We start from the raw sequence: 18777 nt of genomic DNA on the forward strand, positions 1-18777 counted from the left end.
TCACCAATCACCTCACGCTTTGTCTTGCTGGAACAAACAATTTCTCTTCCCAATTATGATTTCTTTGGTTTTTTGTCCTTTCATATCCACAAGTGTAGAAGGTGTAATCATCTCTTTCCTGGGTATTAGGAGAAGGAATAGGCCAAAAATGCTGCTACAACTAGATACTGCCAATGCCAAAATGCTCCATTCATGCCTGCTTTGAGTTGAAAATCAACGTGTAACTAGTAAAAGCACAGGGCTTTTCTTTTATAGCAGTAGGCTGTGTTCAGGTACCTTCTTCACAAGGAAGTCGTATTCTAAACCCATTCATTTCACGTCGCTGTCCACTGACGTTGGGTATTCTTTTGCAAGCAGGAGACGGTGACTCACAAATTTGGGTTGAAATTTTGGTCATTTACCACCCCATTTTGTCTTAACCTCAAATTTAATGCAGGGTTGGGGTAACATTGTACCGACGAAAAATGACACAGCCTGGCTTGTTGTTTCTACGCACCAAACTGGGAATAGAATATAGTACCTGCATTTTCGCTGCTTTGGATGGTATGGACTAGTCGGAAACTAGAAGAACAATGTCCTTAAGAAGCAAGAGAATCTGTTTTGATAATAGCCAAAGTCCACTGTGAACAAATCTCCTAAAGAGTATATGAAGTTCTTCACCAGATAATGCCAGTTAAGGCTAAAATTTCTTTATCAAAGTCTTCGTTTTGCAGCAAACAAATCATGGGTTTAATTCTCATGACGATGCATGTGTCTCTAATTGGTAGAGATTAGAGATATGAGATTCATATTATTCATTAATCTTGGGCTACCAACTTTATTTCTTTTCTAGCTAGTTTTTATAGTGATATTGGGATTAGATTATGATTCGATACATTGGGAGTTCAGACAAAGCATTTGTAAATTTTAAATAATAAGCTTTAGAAAAAGAGTTTATTATCTACAAATTGTTCATCTGAACCATTTTTATATTGTTTTCAACAGTTGTAAATGCATAAAAATCACAATGATTAACTGTTTGTGGGAATGATTAAATTCAATTTTCGTGATAAGCTCCAAAAATTATCCCATTTACGTATTTTGTAAGAATGATACAATAAGATTACATTATCAAGGAAAAGATTACAATTACCAAATAAACTTTGTTTCAGTTGATTTGTTTGTTTTTAAGGTTTGGTTTAGGGTCTACTTGGGTTATGTCTTACAATTGGAGGTGAAATACCAAGTTTATGGGCTAATTTATTTTGAAATTTTAGGGCTAATTTACATATCTTGGATCTAATTTGCTTAGGTTGGTAGCTGTCGATTGCTTTCGTTGGCATGATGGTCCCATTGATAATCCAGGAGCACGTGATGTTATCAATTAGCCTAAGGGATGTTCATAGAACAATTTGTAGAGAAAATTTTGAGTTTAGGACTGAAAGCAGAGCAGTGAGTCGGATTCCAAGTAGCTCCACCGATAAGATGAAGTTCTGTATGATGAAGTTGTCTTGAGAACTGAAGTTGTAGTGTGCAATAGATGCTGATAAAAAAGAGCTGGAGAGAAGAACTTGTATAAGTTTGCTTCAATGTCTTCTTGGGCTTTTGCTTTGTTTCTGTTTTTGGGTAACATGGGGGAAGAAGGGAAGCAGTCTCTTGTTATGATGGTTCTTAGTTCTTAGTTACTCAACAGCAATTTAATTTTGACCTAATTCCAAAGAATTTATAAAGGCTGAGGTCCTTGTCCTTGTGTCTTCTCGTGATATAGTTTTCCTCTCTTCTTGCACCCAGTGATCAAGGGCTGAATTTCTGTGAGAAGATTTTTAGCTTTCAGAATTTGACCTGCCCTTCACAGCGATAAACTTTGTATCTCTTCCATGAGTCCAAGTCTTAATTAAGGGCTTCAGAGCCATTTTTAATCACTCATTTATTAAATGTCTATTTACTTCCCCAAGGGGAAGAAGACTAATTCTAACTGCCCTTTACTGTATGTTGCATTGAGCTGCTTCCCAGTGTGATGATGTGACAACAATGCTTGCATTCCCAGCTGCTGCTTGATCATTTTCTACATCATCAACCTTATGATCAATTCACCTCAGCAAATGTCTGCTTATGTTCCATGAAAAACTAGCTTGTAAGTCCATGGCTAATAAAACTGCTCGTAGCTACCCGTACGAACTTCTTAACGAAACCCCAACTTGAAGCAACAAGCTAATGTATTGATTGAATTATTTCACACAGATAGATTCACTGGACAGAGCCAGCTCAACCTCAAAACTACAGTAAATGCAGTCCGAAAATTCATGCTTATCAAATTCAAGTATCGTTGAACAGGAAAAAATGGCATACAAGTTGAAGGTTATCCTATACTAAAAATCAGAGATCAGACGGTTCCAATTCGTCCAAACTTGAGTTTGGTGTAGACGGTCGAAGATCTCAATGGTGGGAATACAAGTTTGCAGGTTCAACATGTTGGCATTCTTGGAGATTATTATGACTTGATTGCAAGGAGAAATTGATGGGTTGTTTCAAATCAAAAAAGCCATTCCATTTCCGGGAATATGCCCCCCATTTTTTTTTTATTAAAGTACAGAGAATAAAGCAGTCCATAAACTGAAGATGAGCCATCATGGCAAATGCTCCAAAGACTGAATAATGATAGTGGAAAGTTCAAATTCTAAATCATTGTGATCAAACACTATTGTGATTGGCTATGTCATTGGGACCTAAGACCATAGTGGAATTTTCCCCTTTTTCTTCTCTTTTAAATTAATTTTACAACAAGGGATAGGACAAAATCTTACTTATTTCCAGACTTGAATCAAAGATGACCCATTTGAACGCTAGATGGAGGCTTTCATTTCACTATGATAGATGGACTTATAGACTGCTCCATTTGAGACAAACTTGAAAGGGAAATAATTGTTGGCAGTGGCAATATCTGAAATTAACCATACCAAATACTCTCATCTAAAGGGAAATTATTGAATTAGAACAATTAGTACTTTTCAAGCACTCCTATCTTCAGCATAGAGAACCTGATTAGATGGGTTCTTATCCAAGCATTTCTTTTTTGCTTTTTTTTTTTTTTGTTGGTTGATTGTTCAAAGCAAATCCAGTTAAAACTTGGAAGGGATCTACTTTTTTTCTCCTATGTTTTGAATTCCAAGGACATGGAATAGAATGTTTGCTGAAAGATACAACAGATGGCAAAAATAAAGTTGATAATCAAAATATTTGTTTCTAATTCAGATAAAATTGAATTCATTCTCAGCCATGTACCAAATAGAGGGAATATTTTGTCAGAATCATAATCTGCCTAACTAGACAACTCTAAATGTGAACTTGCATACAAGCTGTATATGTTTTGACTCTAAAGATGAGAATCGAATTTCCATTATGTGGCACAGATTTCAACCTATCCTACATTGTCTAGTTCCTCCAAGACAACAGATTCAAGGTTTTGCCAACTTATTGGTTATCTGCAATGTTCAGTTTATGTGAATGACAAATAGAATTTCAGGTAAGATATTACTTCAACCAAACATTGCAGGCACTATGGAATCAAATAGTGTTGCTGTGCCACTATGAGAAGACAATATAAGTTGAATCATATCATCATAACAATGAATGATCAACTCGATGGAAAAAGCAAATATTCAGCTACTCTTTTCTTTTGCTAGAATCCATGCAATCAGGGAAGAATTTATCCAAATTAATAGCTCAAACACATCTGAAATCCGATTGTAAACCTATATAATTAAGTAAACGTGGAAACTAATGACTTTGCATCGTGTGAGATAATTGGATTATACTCCATCCAGTCAATATAGGCATCATAAAAAAGCAGAAGTGCATCACCATTCTTCAGCATTATCTCAAGGCAAATACAAAATCAACAACAAAATGAGATAAGCTCAATTACATGTTGACATGTGATTCTTCACAGTGAACAAAAACTACACGTGTTGAGAGTAAGCATTCGCCTTGCAAACTAATTCTTGCAGTTATGACTCTGCAGGGCGAGTTCCTATAGTAGTGCGTAAAATAATGGTGTTTAGTGTATTTCATTTGATTAACAAGTAGAAATGGTGTAAAGAGATGCAACCTGCAATAATGGAAACTGACCAATGCGGAATTGTCAATGTTCATATTTTGGGATATTGGTCAAGTATTGATCAACCACCAAGATAACGTACCAATTGCAGCTGTATTAGACGATCAGATAAAAGTCTAGACCATGGCAATGAACTTGACAAAGCTGATTTTTCTTCAATCTTCGGTGTTTTTCACGTGCTTCTTGAATATATGCGGCTCATGCCAATAGGCAATCAGATTTAGACTTATCCAATATATCACAAAGTCCTAGAGTAGCAGCCAATGTCAATAAGTTCATGGTCAGCACTAGCCACAGGCTTTCTGAAGCTACAGCATCGATGCACATGCTTTTCCTGCACCCTCTTTTTTCTCTCAAAACCCGAATGAAATTCCAAGGTCCAATTGACATCCATGCAAACAAATCTCTGCATTAATGACAGAAGATTCATATCAAGCCTTTCCTGTTTACATGATACGGAAGGATTTGGAAGTATTATACAACAAGCTTATGTAAGCATCAAATCGTGTCAAGACAGGATTGCTCGAGCTCCCCTGATTATTATTTCTTTTTTCCTTCCAAGCAATTGCCTCTGGCCATTTGCTAAAGCCCGTACGCTTGTAAGTTCTCACCCATAATTATCAGTTATTTGACAATACATCATAATAGTAATACGAGTAAATTAAATTTGGCATTTCCCAACCCCAAGTAGCAAAAGATATCTCGCTTGCATTATTACAAGAAAACGCTTTTGTTTAGGACAGCAAATTATGTCTTTGCCTTATTGACCTTTTGTGGCTGTTCTCATCAAGAAAAGAGGGGGAGGGAAAAAGAATGATGTCACAAGATTCTCGGCTCCAATATTCAACTGCAAGATTCGTTGCGGCTATTCAACCTTAACTATGATGTCTAATATTGTCTAACTTCGTAAAAGATGATATCTTAACAAACAACGCTACACAAGATTGATATCCCACGAAATCTATCAGCAAATGTGGTCAAAATTCAACAGATATAAAATTCTTTAGGCGTGACGACCAACGCCAATTTGCATCACACAATCATGTATATGAGAGCTACTAAAACTTGAGTTGCTCTTTCCTTTCAGAAGACCATGAAAACCATCTCGTTTTCAAACTGATTCATGTGGATAGCACGCCTAATCTTTGCATCACAATATCAGATTACGCACAGGAGAATATCTTTGAAACAAATGAAAGTTCCAAAAAACACCTACCTAAATATTCTAAAATAACCTCTTCTTTATTCAATCTATACCAATGTAAGAGACGAAATTTCTTCATCAAAATCATATGGGAAGGTAGAACTGGAGCACGTTTTCTTCTGAGATAAAGTATAAAATCATCTCGTTTTCAAATCGATTTGCATGGCATCATGCCTAATCTTTCTTTGCATCAGGATATACATATCACAGATTGTACGCAAGAGAGAAGATCTTTAAGACTAATATAAAGTTGCAAAAACAACTAACTTTGTCAATGCTTAATGAAGTAATTAACCGATAATAAGATTAGAACATGTAGTATAATCTAGGTTCATTGTACAAAACTTGTATATAGTAGGCTATGTTCAGACCCCCAAATCCAAAGGTGGTTTGGATAAAATCTTCAGCAACCCAAATATTGTTAACAAAAAATTTAAAAAACATAAGTTTCTTGTAATAATCAGATGATGTGAAGAGGTAAGTTGCAGGTAAGTTACGTAGTTAATGTAATTTAATTAGAACCCTTTATTTGAACAAGTCAACATCAAAATGAAGGAACTGCGGTCCTAGATAAAACATGATAAGCAAATAAAAAAGTGCCGCCTTCGAACAAGTCTCAATCAGAAGAAGCAGTTGATAATGTAATGTGCAAGACAGGGCAAGGCAGAAAACACGCTTGTTGGAATGCTAAGTGACACTGTCAATTGAAATCACAAAATCCATTGCAAATCCGGCACAAGATTAACCCCAAGGAAAAAATATTTCAAGGGCAAAAGGGAAACAGACAAGTCTGGGTGTGGGCTCTCAAAGCAAATCAAGAGTTAAGATTACCTTTGATTTTAATAATGGGTTTGTTCGTGACTGTTACCTGTTCAAGATGTAGATGGTCACATTGAAATAAAAAGTGTTGAGCGTTTGCTTTTGCCTAAGACAGTTTCAAAAGGGAGGTTTTGTTGTAGTATAAAGGCTACCATGAGAGTGACTTAATTGTTGTTTACTTAAGTAACTAAGGTTCATGTTGGATTTATGGTGTACAAAAGCATGATTAATCACGACAATCACTCGATAAAACTTCCAACTTCATCAACAAGGTTCATGCCAACTACATTGCCTTTTGGCTTAATCATAAATAATTCCTTAAAAGCGGTGAGAATTAAGGAGATTTAAGATTCAATAATTATATTCCAACAACCTTATTTTACAAAAAAAAAAAAAAAAAAAAAAAAAGAGTTGTGGGCCTAATTTCCTTTAGGAAATTTTCTTTTAAGTTGAATTTATGTATTATCAAAGAAAAAAAAAGTTGGGTTCATGATGCAAAAGGGTAAATATAAATTAACATACATATAATTATCGTCTTATTTCATGTTTGGTGTGCACTTAAAAGGGAAATATTAGATTGCAAAGAGAATTAATCATCCTTCTAATACAAGATATATAACTCAATCCTCTCAAAAAAATAAGAGGAATATTATTAATCTGATGAGATGGATGATAAATGTTTTTATTTCTCTTATTTTATCCTTAAAATTTATATTCAAAGATTGACGTAGGCCTACATAATACTCTCAATCTTACATATATACCAATGGATATAGGGTAAAAATTATTCTAACTTACTTTTAAATCTTTACGCATAACAAACTTAGAATAAGATATTATCAACTGTAACAATCCACTACTTTATTTTATTTTATTTTAATCCCTTCGTGATTCTAGAAACAAAATAATAGTTTAACCTTTCATATACGTACGAATGATTGTTGAAAAAAAAAGAAATTAAATGTGAAGAAAATTTTGAATATAATATTTGAGTCAAAAGATTTTTTACGTAAAAGACTTGCTATGTTGCCTATTTGCATTTGATTAAAAAGTAGCAATACATAAGAAATCGGCATACGAAACTATAGCCATCTTGGAATTTATAACCTAAACTAGGACCTTACGTGTATGTCACAAACGAAGACCAAAAAGTAAAGGGAAAAAATGGGCTTGTGTGACTGATACCTAAAAAATTATACGGAACTTGTATGGAAAATAAGTTATAAAAAGAAAGAAAGAAGCAAACCACGTACTTAAATTAATATGAGCCAACCAAATTAAAGAACCAAACTTAATTATTTTCGTGTTGGAAAAAAGGGGCATTGCCATTTTGTGCAATGGTCCCGCCTCCACCTCCACCCAACTTCAAAAAGAAATGAACTGAAAAATTTAAGCGTGATAAAAATGAGAGCATACTCCTTGTCGTTTTGGGAACATTATGCCCCCCACCCCCCTTCTTTCTTTATAAAGCAAAAAAAATGTGGGAAAATAAAAATTAAAAGCCATTAAAGACAAAGCAAACAAGTAATGGAGGCAAAATTTGTCATCCTTCTCCCCTACTTGCCAAATACTTAAATGCAAAGATGATCCTATCTGAATTGACAAAGCAATCACCTATTTTTTTTTTTAGGGACGAAAATACCCTTTATCTTGGATGTAAAGCAATATATATATATATATATATTATTAGGTATATACATGCTAACAACTTTACCCCCCAAAAGAACAAATTAAAAAGAAAAAGAAAGCTTTCTTTCCCTAAACTAATCTTTATATATAAATATATAAAACTTTGATAAAAATTAAAAGTAACTTATATTTTTTACACGTATATGTTCTAAATAAATATGATATGTCTATTAACTAATACAAAATTTTTAATTTGATATTGAAAGATTAAATTTAGTACATTTGATAATTTACTTTTTTACATTTCACACATTTAAAACAAATTCAAATTAAATTAGGTAAGAACATTTATAATTTTAAATTCAAAAATAATTATAAAATAAAATCATCACACGGACATGGCGAATTAAAAAACTTTAACATATTTAGCTGTAACACAACAAGTGATTCTGTATTCCTAGTTAAGATGGGTTTGTAGTCGCAAAAAGCATTCCAAATCTTTGGAATTTTGGGATATTTGTTTTGTGCATTTTAAGGAGGGATGCATTGCCTCGGATTCTCATATCTCTTTGCCTTTTACTTATCTTGCAAGATAGAGTAGCCATACAAATACAAGTTGATGGAAAAACCTGGTCGTTTCTATCAGCATAAAATCAGAACATTACGCGTGTGGGTGAATTAAATGCTCTGCCCCCCTTGCCCACTTTTGAGTCAGAGAGATTTGCTTATACTCCCAATCGTAACAATATCTTCAGAGACAGAAAGCTAAGCTGAGCTAGAGATCAAAGCAGCCAGATGCTTGGTCAATTGTCTCACCACAAATATTTAATAACCCAAAAAAAAAGGAAAATTAATTAAAATAGACAAAGGAACCTTTCAGTTATGCTTTCGGGTCACTTAATAGTTAGTTAATATTGTTGTATACATATAAGAAATTAAGATTGATATATGTAACCGGCTTAAATTAAAATAATCAGAAAGATTGATTCAAAGAGAGACTTTGCTAGCCGGCTTTTCTATTAAATATGAAGACAATTCAGTGTCAGACCATAATAAATAAATTCATTTGACTTCCATTACTTCAACTCTCCCACTTCTTCTTCTTCTACTATGTATAAGCTCATGCTTCACGAACCCACCCCATAAAACAATGGCGTTGAATTTCCATAACTAAAAAATTATTTGACTAAACTATAAACTAAGCCAAAATCCTTCAATGGGTTTCACGAATCTTGTTGTATGCTTCTTTGCCTTCTTTTTTTTTTTTTTTTTCTTTCTTTCTATCCACTACTCCGCCTTGCAGTCTACATGTACTCTTTTAGTAGTTCAAATGTTGCACTCATTTTAATTAAATATATATTTTTAATTATTTTTCTTGTTTGGTTTGCCACAACTATATAAAATTCATTGACTTATAATTGCAAGGGTGCATCTGTTGACTCATTAAAGCTTCAACCTTAAATTAATAAAGAATATATATATGTGTGTGTGTTGTGTCAATTATTTGTCCAGGTGAAATGTGTGGAATCTTTTATATGAGAATATTTAGTATACTTCAAAAACCTCTACCATCTAACTAGTAACCACCTATTTGTCCTTCGATTTTTTTTTTTTTTTGGCTACAATTGATTAGTAGGTTGACTTCCCCTCATTGCTAACAATTTATATTTGTATCACTATTATAGAATTTATGTCACACTTTCATTTTTATTTAGAAAACGTGACATTGTAAGCAACCCAAGGAGGAGGATGACATTCTCAAAGAGTTATTCATCAATTAAGTAACAATATATTGTCATGCGATTATCTCTTTTTCTAAGGGAAAAAGGAGAAATGGTTTTTGTTCAGATAAAAGATAAATTGATGTAAAAACTGAATAATAAGGAAAGTCACAGTTGACTTACAAAAAAAATAATTTATCTCGATTGCAATGTTTGAGTACATTTTAGATTAACAATAATTAAAGTTTTCGGCAAAGTAACCAACAAATCCAACTTAGCAAATTTAGTATGGATGGTTCGGCGGAATTAGCTTAATGAATCCGCATACCGAATAGATGCCATTTATATTTATGGGTTTAATTATTAATTAGGAATTATATATAAGTTAAGGATGAAAAGCCATGTATTAGATATATTAGTTAAAAAAGGGTAAAGAATTGACTATTGATCTAATCTTCTCATTTCATACTATTTTTTATATAAACAAAAACAACTCAATTTGATAAGAATTAGACAATATTGATATCTCTCCCTAGCTTTATTTTAAAAAAAAAATCCCAATTCTAGCATCATTTTTTGTAAAATAATTTTTCTTTGTAAGTATAAAAATTGATTGGATCTTAATCTATAGGATATCGAGAAGATCTCTTTTATATCGTAAACCTTAACCTTCATTTAGGGAAGAAAAAACTTATAACGGTAACTTTAGTAATAAAAAAAAAAAAGAGATAATAAAGTGTAACTACTTATTTTTTAATGAAATAAAGTAAAGGATAATTATATCATTATCATATCGCCTAATTATTAATTTATAATGAAATCAAGCGTATATAGAGATAATGCCTTAATCTACAAGTTTATAGTCTCTAATGACGGCAAATGCAATTATACAAAACATTCTAAGTACAAAATGTAAGTGAAAAAACAGTACCACTAACTAGCATGAAATAAGATTGCTACACCCCAAAGGGGAAAATTTTTTGAGAAATCCAAATAATTTCAATAACAAAAAAAAAAAGGACTGAAAGTTATTGTCCAAAAAATTCTAATGGCAAAAAAGGGTGAAACAATAAAAGGCAAACTTTTTTAGTTGTATTATTTTTTCCAATAAATTAAAGGAAAGTGGCAGACAGAGTATGTCAATAGGATCATAACGTCAACAAGGGCATTGAACCTAAGCTGACGTCATCAATCTCTCCTCCTTCCCAAATTCAGCACTATTTAAAGACCCTCATCCCCCTTAAACTCCAAACTATTTCCAAGATAGGCTTAGATTTGTAGACTATAGTGCTCTAAATCAAACAACAACCCTCCCTTTTGTTTTACCAAAAGAAAAACAAAAAAAAAAAACAGAGTGAGAGAGAAACAGACAGAAACTGAAACAGGAAAAAAAATCTTACCGGTTACCGGCGAAATTCCCATTTCCAACGAAGATGATAGCTTGCTTGGAACGATTCGTACACGACAACGACGCCGAGTCGAAACCCGACGACGACGTTTCCAGCATAGGTAAATCCCTCGACCTACAAGGCAGCATCGAGAGCGGTGGTAAAACCGGCATAGCCGGTAAAGATTTCGGCGGTCTTTATTCGGTTAGGCCGCTGGCTCTAATTAAACCGTCTGGAGCCGAAGATATAGCCCGAGTCGTTAAGGCCTCGTCGCTAACTTCCCATCTGACGGTTGCGGCGAGGGGTAACGGCCACTCGATCAACGGTCAGGCGATGGCCGATGGGGGACTCGTGATAGACATGCGTTCCACGGAGGAAAACCATTTCAAGTTCTTGAGAGTAAATGGCTCTCCTTATATAGATGTCTCCGGCGGGGCATTATGGGAAGACGTCTTGACACGGTGTGTTTCGACGTTCGGTTTGGCTCCAAGGTCGTGGACCGACTACTTGAGCCTAACGGTGGGTGGGACTCTATCTAACGCTGGCGTTAGTGGACAAGCCTTCCGTTATGGTCCCCAGACGTCGAACGTGACGGAATTGGAAGTTGTAACTGGGAAAGGAGAAATATCGGTTTGCTCCGAAACCCAAAACCCCGAACTCTTTTTTGGAGTCCTCGGTGGGCTTGGTCAGTTCGGTATTATTACCAGAGCTAGGGTTAAGCTACAGCTAGCTCCGGACATGGTGGGTGTACTTTCTTTCAAATTTTCTCTATTGTTCTTTTGGCTGTTGATATTATGAATTTCTACATTTTTAAGTGCATGAGTGACACGTTTACGCTACGTAATTTCGGTTGTTTTAAGGTGGTTTTTTTTATTTTTATTTGTGTGATTAGGTAAGGTGGATAAGGGTGGTGTATTCTGAGTTCGAGGATTTTACTCGGGATGCTGAGTTTCTGGTGACTCAGAAAGAAGGCGAGTCGTTTGATTACGTCGAAGGGTTCGTATTCGCCAACAATGATGACCAGGTCAATGGCTGGTCATCGGTGCCATTGGGCCCGGACCAAGAGTTCGACCCGGCTCACATCCCTCAAACCGCTGGCTCCGTCCTCTACTGCCTCGAAGTGGCTTTCCATTACCGCAACAGTGACCACCCTTCAACTGTAGATACGGTAACAATCTTTTCTATTTTTTTTTTATAATTTCACCAACACTTTTTTTGAGGTGGGGGAGGGGGCTTAATAATCTCCTGCGTCATATATTCCCATAACAAGATAGAACCTTGATTGGTAACCGTCGATGAATGATTAAAGGGGAAAAACTGGAGTCTTTCGCCGGAATTGGAAACTGTGGGGCATATAGCTTGTGATACTCTGATGACTAAGTTTTGACCTAGGTGCTTGCTAAGTGGGTCCCTTACAAAGCTGTTGACCACGAACAAAAAGAGTGGGGTCCTATCATCAACCATGTTCCCGCCGGACAGTGAAAAAAAGTCAAAGAAAACTCAGAGCTTGCTTACACGTGTACAACCCTCAGCGACGGAGGACGGCTTATTCTCGTCCTCTATCATTCATAATAAGAACCAAAAATATTCGCTAATGCTGTGAATTTTTATTATAAAAAATATATAAAATAGGATAATAATAATGTCTGAATTATTTATTGTTATTATATAGTTTTATTGTTGAAACTGACCATACAGTATAATGTATCTTCCATTGGATTTTCTGACAAAAAAAAATTGTTGCAAATGCCCATTCTATTGGGTTTAATTACGAGAATGGGACTCTGATGATCCCTCACTCGTATTTTACTAGTTGGGTCGCTTTCGTGAAATCAGCAACTTGCCAGGGTTAAAATAGTAACGTTACGGCGTAGATGTCGTAGCCCGCGCTGATCATTGAGATTTTGGCTGACGTTTTGGTCCCCACAGTTCCACAAATGGCCAAAAGCCCATCATCTTCTGGAATCTGTAATTCACGAATGGCGTTGTCTCTTTGCTCCGTCCAAATGGCGTGATTGCCCTTGACTCCCTCTTTATTTTACTCAATTGCCTGTGCAGGCCGTAAGCAGACTTCTTGGACGGCTAGGATTCGTGAGAGGGTTGAAGTTTCAGGTGGACGTCAGCTACGTGGAGTTCTTATTGCGTGTGAAACGAGCGGAGGAACACGCGAAAGCCAACGGCATTTGGGACAGCCCTCACCCTTGGCTGAACCTGTTCGTGTCCAAATCAGACATCGTTGAGTTTGATCGGACGGTATTCAAAGGGATGTTGAAAGATGGAATCGGTGGGCCCATGCTGATCTACCCTCTTTTGCGAAGCAAGTGAGTATTTCTCCTCCCCAATTTATTTTGTGGACCCCTCAAAATGTCAAAACTGCATGTCTGTCACGTGAGAGATGACGAGGTTTTCACCAGAAGCTTATGAACTAGACACGTGTTATCTTGTGGGGCCAGGGACCCACTGTCATTTTTTTTTCCTTAGTCATCGACAACATTGAATCACGACCCCTCAAACCTCAATCACCTGGCCCTTTCACTCTGATTTGCTGACTCTTTGGCTGGAGCCATTTTAAATCGGGTGGTTAAGATTTTTTTTTTTTTCGTTTTTTGGGAGGATGGTCAAATAATTTCTACTGCTTCTAAAAGAGTCAACTATTGGGACCCACGAGATTACATGGCATAGTAACCAACTCTTAAAACGTACTGACTGTTGTCGTACAATCTTACTATGAGCTCAACCGTATCGTATCATATCCGTACTCGACGATTTGTGTTACAGTTTACGTCATGTTAGGTGTGTGGTGCAGCGGTGGTGTGTTAACGTATAAGCAAACGTAGAGGAAGTACTTGGTGGGACAAAGATACGGGTTGGGCCCCACCCTTATAATATCCTTTTTTTTTTTTGCCATTTATTTTTCACTGCCCAAATTGCATCGAAGTAAGAAGTAGACATTCGAGAGGAACAGGGATTTGCCGTCTATGGATAGTTTTATGGTAAAATTGGGCGAATAACGTGGGGTATATTGGTAATAGGGTGGGGGGGAACTCTTTATATGGAAAAAGAGATTTCAAGTGAGGTAACTTCCAAAGGCAGTCTTCGCCATTTGAGAAACGACAAAGAAATTTATTCGCCAACCAAGCTATAATGACACCATAATTTGTCTGGGCTCCAGCAACGATTTTTATCTCTTGGACGACATTATCCTTATTCTGGGCTGTCAATTGTCGTTGGCGTGCGTTTGCTCCCTTACCTTACCTATTCAGAATTTCAGGTTATTACTGGTATTTGCTTTCAGACCAGTTAAAAAACAGAACCCCATCAGTTTGCGGTTGTGGCGTAAATTTCAGCCAAGCAACCAAGTTTGTTATGCCGCTTTGAAATTGCACTGAAAAGGCAAATAATTCTAAAAATGATACAAGAGGAAAGCTGGGATACTTTTGTTCCAGCCTCCTCAATTATATATAGGATAAGATTGTGACTTATGACATGAACTCTTGTCTTTGCTTTCTAAGGTATAGCTTTTAGCGCAAACTTACGTTCCAAAATTGGGCATAATAAGCATTGTTTGTTCTTTTAAGGGGAGGGAGACGTGATAATGTTAGGATATACGAATTGTTTTCTTTTGATTAAAATAATGAATAAAAATAGCAGAAAGAGAGAGAGAATCATTGCTGCTGCTTTCAGCTTTATGGATAGAATGGATAGAGGGAGTAGTATTTGTTGTTCTAATACATACATGGTTGCTTTCAGGTGGGATAATCGTACTTCCGTGGCGCTACCGGGAGGCGAAATCTTCTACATCGTGGCGTTGCTCCGGTTCGTTCCCAAGGGACCCTCGGTTGAAAAATTGGTTGCACAAAACCACGAGATTGTTCAGTGGTGCATCAAACAGGGTTTGGGTTTCAAGCTATACCTCCCTCACTACCAGTCAAACGAGGATTGGAAACGACATTTTGGGAATCAATGGACAAGATTTGTGGAGAGGAAGGCCCGTTTTGATCCCATGGCCATCCTTGCACCTGGACAGAAAATTTTTAAAAGGACCCATCACAATCTTAATTAGTAGCAATTTGTAATTTTTTGTTTGGTATATCAACATCTTTAATGTTTCCCCATTAATTGGTGGGTCACTTCCATTTCCTATTGGTTGGCAATCCATGTTGGATTATATCACTGTAAAGCCAAAATATATATATATATATATATCTAAATCTTGATCAAATTAGATCTCTTGTTTTCTTTAATTTTTTTGCTCATAACAAGAAAAGCCAACAACAAAAGACTTGGAATATTTCAACCAGCGCATGATTTGACTAACAAGCTCCTAAGATTGGAAAGCAAGACCCTGATTACTGTAGAAACTAAGCTGTCAATACCTTCTAGACTCTATTTCGATTCATGTCCCTGGCGTCGTGCCTATAAGCCAATCAATATGGACCGTTCAATTCGTGTCATATCCGAGATATATAATCTCAAGTGGGATTGATGTTTCAGTTGGAGATAATTTGACTTCCAACTTGCAAGAAAAATTTGGTCAAATCTTTGTCAAAACCATTTAGATGACAACTCAAAAAGGTGTAACCAATTAGGCTTGGAATTAGGTATCAGATTCTCCTTTTCGAACTAAAGATGAAAAACTCTCTCCAATTTTGCTAGCTTTTTCTCCCCATTTCCTTTTCCTTAACCATATGGTTTTCCTTGTTTGTTTAGCCTCGGGGATTGTTCGAAAGTGGCTCCATGCAAATCAAATCTACTTAGTTTCTTTCTCCATTTCTGCCCTCCTTTTTCTTTCTTTCCTTTTACTTTTGTTTTTATTTCCATCTCCCTCCCCTCCCTCCCTCATCAAAAGCAGAGAAAAGTTAAAACTGGAAGGGTCCCGCAGCAGCTTTAGAGTTCAATTATAAGATCATGATTTCTTGTAAGATGCAACCGACCAATGAAAGAAGGTTTCCTCGTTTAATCCCATGCAGAGCATCCTATACGTTCTTTGGGAATCGTGTCATGCACGGACGTATTCTACCCCTTTTAGGATTAGCACAGTTAAAAAAGAAGAAAAGAATGCTGATTTTTTTTTTTTTTTGCCCCTAGGCTTTCAACCTGTTTTGCATGCGTTTTTTAAAGCTCAAATCCACGAATAAAGCTACTTCTTTATTAAGAATTCAGTTCACAGGTGACGAAAGAAAAGTCCTAGTTGCAATAATCTTTCTTCCTATCAGTATAAAAGCAAATGAAAGTAGTTAATGCGCCACTGACCAACCCAATTAGAAGGAATCAGATTAAACATCAAGCTTGAAATGGGTAATGAAAAATTAAACGAAAGTGAAAAAAAATGGAAAAGGGGCACCATGTTTCTATCTATACGAATATTAATTGTTGACTCTGGGAAATCAGGGAAGAAGATTATTTACAAGCATTTCACTTAGAAAGAAGTATATATATGATCACTTCTAGAAAACTAATCTTGATTTTGGAGAGAAAAAGATATTCCGAAACGTGACATTGAGTCTTGTCAAGGTAGTTATCGAGATGATTTTTGAGAATATATATATATATACACATATATAGCATCAATATTTGAACCTCTACGGTACACGTGCATGGGGATGCATTATAGAATGTAAATTGTTTTGCTTTATGAAAAGAATAATATCCCACACTAGATTTCTCTCGAAAAGATATATCCAGATAACAAAACCCAAAAAAAAAAGGAGAGACATGGGGACTAAATATTAAAAGTATTGCATTGATAGAAAGAGGTCGGCTTTGCATGCATTGGAGATTTAAGTTTTTATCCAAAGTTCATTTATTTGGAGTATTCCTTGGATTTTGATGTTCTCCTTTCAATAAAATTTTTGTTTTCATTTGAATCTAAAAGCCAAAAGGCACGGATAATCGACTTTTGAACTAGACTTATTATAATATTGCTTGAAAATCTAAGACAAATCAAAGTTGGAGTAGGCTGCTTCTGCATAACTACAAAAGGGTTTTTCATAGTTAGTGAACTTTACAGTTGTAGCCATGATTCCATGTTGTGTCTGATGGTAGTCACCCCCAAGTTTCATAAAAAAAGATGATGTATAAAGTCTTTGAGGCATGGTCCACTCTTTCCCTTCTGCTATAGTTCTCTCCAACTGTCCTGAGCCAGGAGGACCATGCCAAAAATAATTTTGAGAACAAAAAAAAAAAAAAAAAAAGGGAGGGGGTGTAAAAAGGAAGGATATCAACGTCCTTGCTGGTTTGTGGCTAAGAAGACGACAGAAATAAGGCGATCCAGCTTAGAGGAAAGCTACCCCTTAATAAGCTAGTGAGCAGGAACAGGAGGACGAAAGGAGCTCATTGTCGTATAAACTTATCCCTTGATTTCATAGGAAAGATATCATTATGGAATCCCACTACAATACAAGACAAATCTCTCTGATTGTATACATTGACAATGATAAGAGAGGTCATTGCATAGTAGCTTTTCTTTTTCTTTGTTTGGTTTGGCCAAGTGAAATGTCTCTTGAAATGTCCCACTATTCTTAATTTCTCCAATAAAACCCTGGTATCACTTTAAGGAAAATATCCCAAACTGTTTAATTTTGGAGGTTTCAATTTGTACAAAACCTTCAAATCACTCTAATCTAGTAATCCAACATCTCCCATCTTCATTTCAATATGTATTTATTTTGCTTTTCCCTTTAGTACCATTTAATCCAAAAGTACGTATATATACAATACATGTATACATGTTAAAAAGAAAGCATAATCCGATTGGGTTGAACAAGATTGTTATGGCCCCATACAAAAAACAAGAGCTCCACTTTGATAGTTAAACCCATCTAAAATATTTGGATGGGTTGAGCCCAATAATGAAAGCCTGATCAGACCCACATAAAATGGGCTAAGGGTTCTTGAAAAAGGGTAAAGATGAGTTTGCCGATGAAGTCCGGAGCTGGATTTACATGGCTTCCTCCTTGTTAGTTTTATGTGCGGGTTTCACCACTGTACTGACCATTCAAATTTCAACAAAATCGACTGTCATGTGTTTTGGCTTCAGCAATGAGTCAAAATCATTACACTCTTGATTGCTACTGCCTGCTAGCATTACTTTTTCCATGCATTCCCTCATTCTTGGCAGTTGGCACCACCTGTAGGCTCTGGCCTTATGAAAAGAATAAAAAACATTAAAACTCATCATGTATAATGATGGAATAGGAATCGATTATGCATGTTCAAATATTTGTGATGCATCGAAATAGGGTGAGGCCCATTTGGTTGCTGCTGCTCATGATCTTCAGGTCCGTCTTGAACATCAGATTTTTCTTTTTTTATATAAGATTCATCCAGCTCCTTACTTATGAGTTGGGAAACAAAATATACAAGGCCATGATGTCAATTATGCATACTTTGACTAGACAACTTTTTCTTTAACCCCCCCAAAAAAAAGGAGATTTTCTCCATTTTAACATAAATATAATTTGTTGATGATGTAATTTAAAAAAAAATCTTCAAACTAAGAAATTTTAAATAAATTATTATTTTCCTATTATATTTAATCAAAATCCATATATTTTTATTTTAAATTACACCGACACTTATAATTAATGATTAATTAATTATCATTAATTAAAACATAATTTATTTTTTTATATATTACATAATTATATCATTATGCTATATCATCATCCACTATGTCATATTATATCAGGTGATATAAAATGACAAGTGATAATTTGATTTTAAATAATTTTTTTAAAATAAAATATAAAAATTTAATTAAATATAATAAAAATAAAAAATATATTTAAACTATTTTAAATGATTCAGAATTTTCTTAAATTATTTTATCTCTTTATGGATCTAATTTCAATATATTTAGTTATAAATTTACAATCCTATTCCTCGCTGTATGATGTGTTTTGCACGTACTGGCTGGCA

At 35.4% G+C, this 18777-nt stretch overlaps 1 protein-coding gene across 1 annotated transcript; it reads left to right on the forward strand.

Moving 5' to 3' along the window:
* The first annotated feature begins 10612 nt into the window (after positions 1 to 10612).
* Positions 10613 to 15082, forward strand: CKX7 (cytokinin oxidase 7). The gene is made up of 4 exons (XM_007012355.3): positions 10613 to 11598; positions 11750 to 12025; positions 12916 to 13178; positions 14608 to 15082. Exons 1-4 carry the CDS (start codon positions 10903 to 10905, stop codon positions 14918 to 14920), a joined length of 1548 nt encoding a protein of 515 aa, XP_007012417.3. The 5' UTR covers positions 10613 to 10902; the 3' UTR covers positions 14921 to 15082.
* Positions 15083 to 18777: the final 3695 nt, after the last annotated feature.

Source organism: Theobroma cacao, chromosome 9 (genome assembly GCF_053813885.1).
Source record: "Theobroma cacao isolate CCN51 chromosome 9, ASM5381388v1, whole genome shotgun sequence".
NCBI lineage: Eukaryota > Viridiplantae > Streptophyta > Magnoliopsida > Malvales > Malvaceae > Theobroma > Theobroma cacao.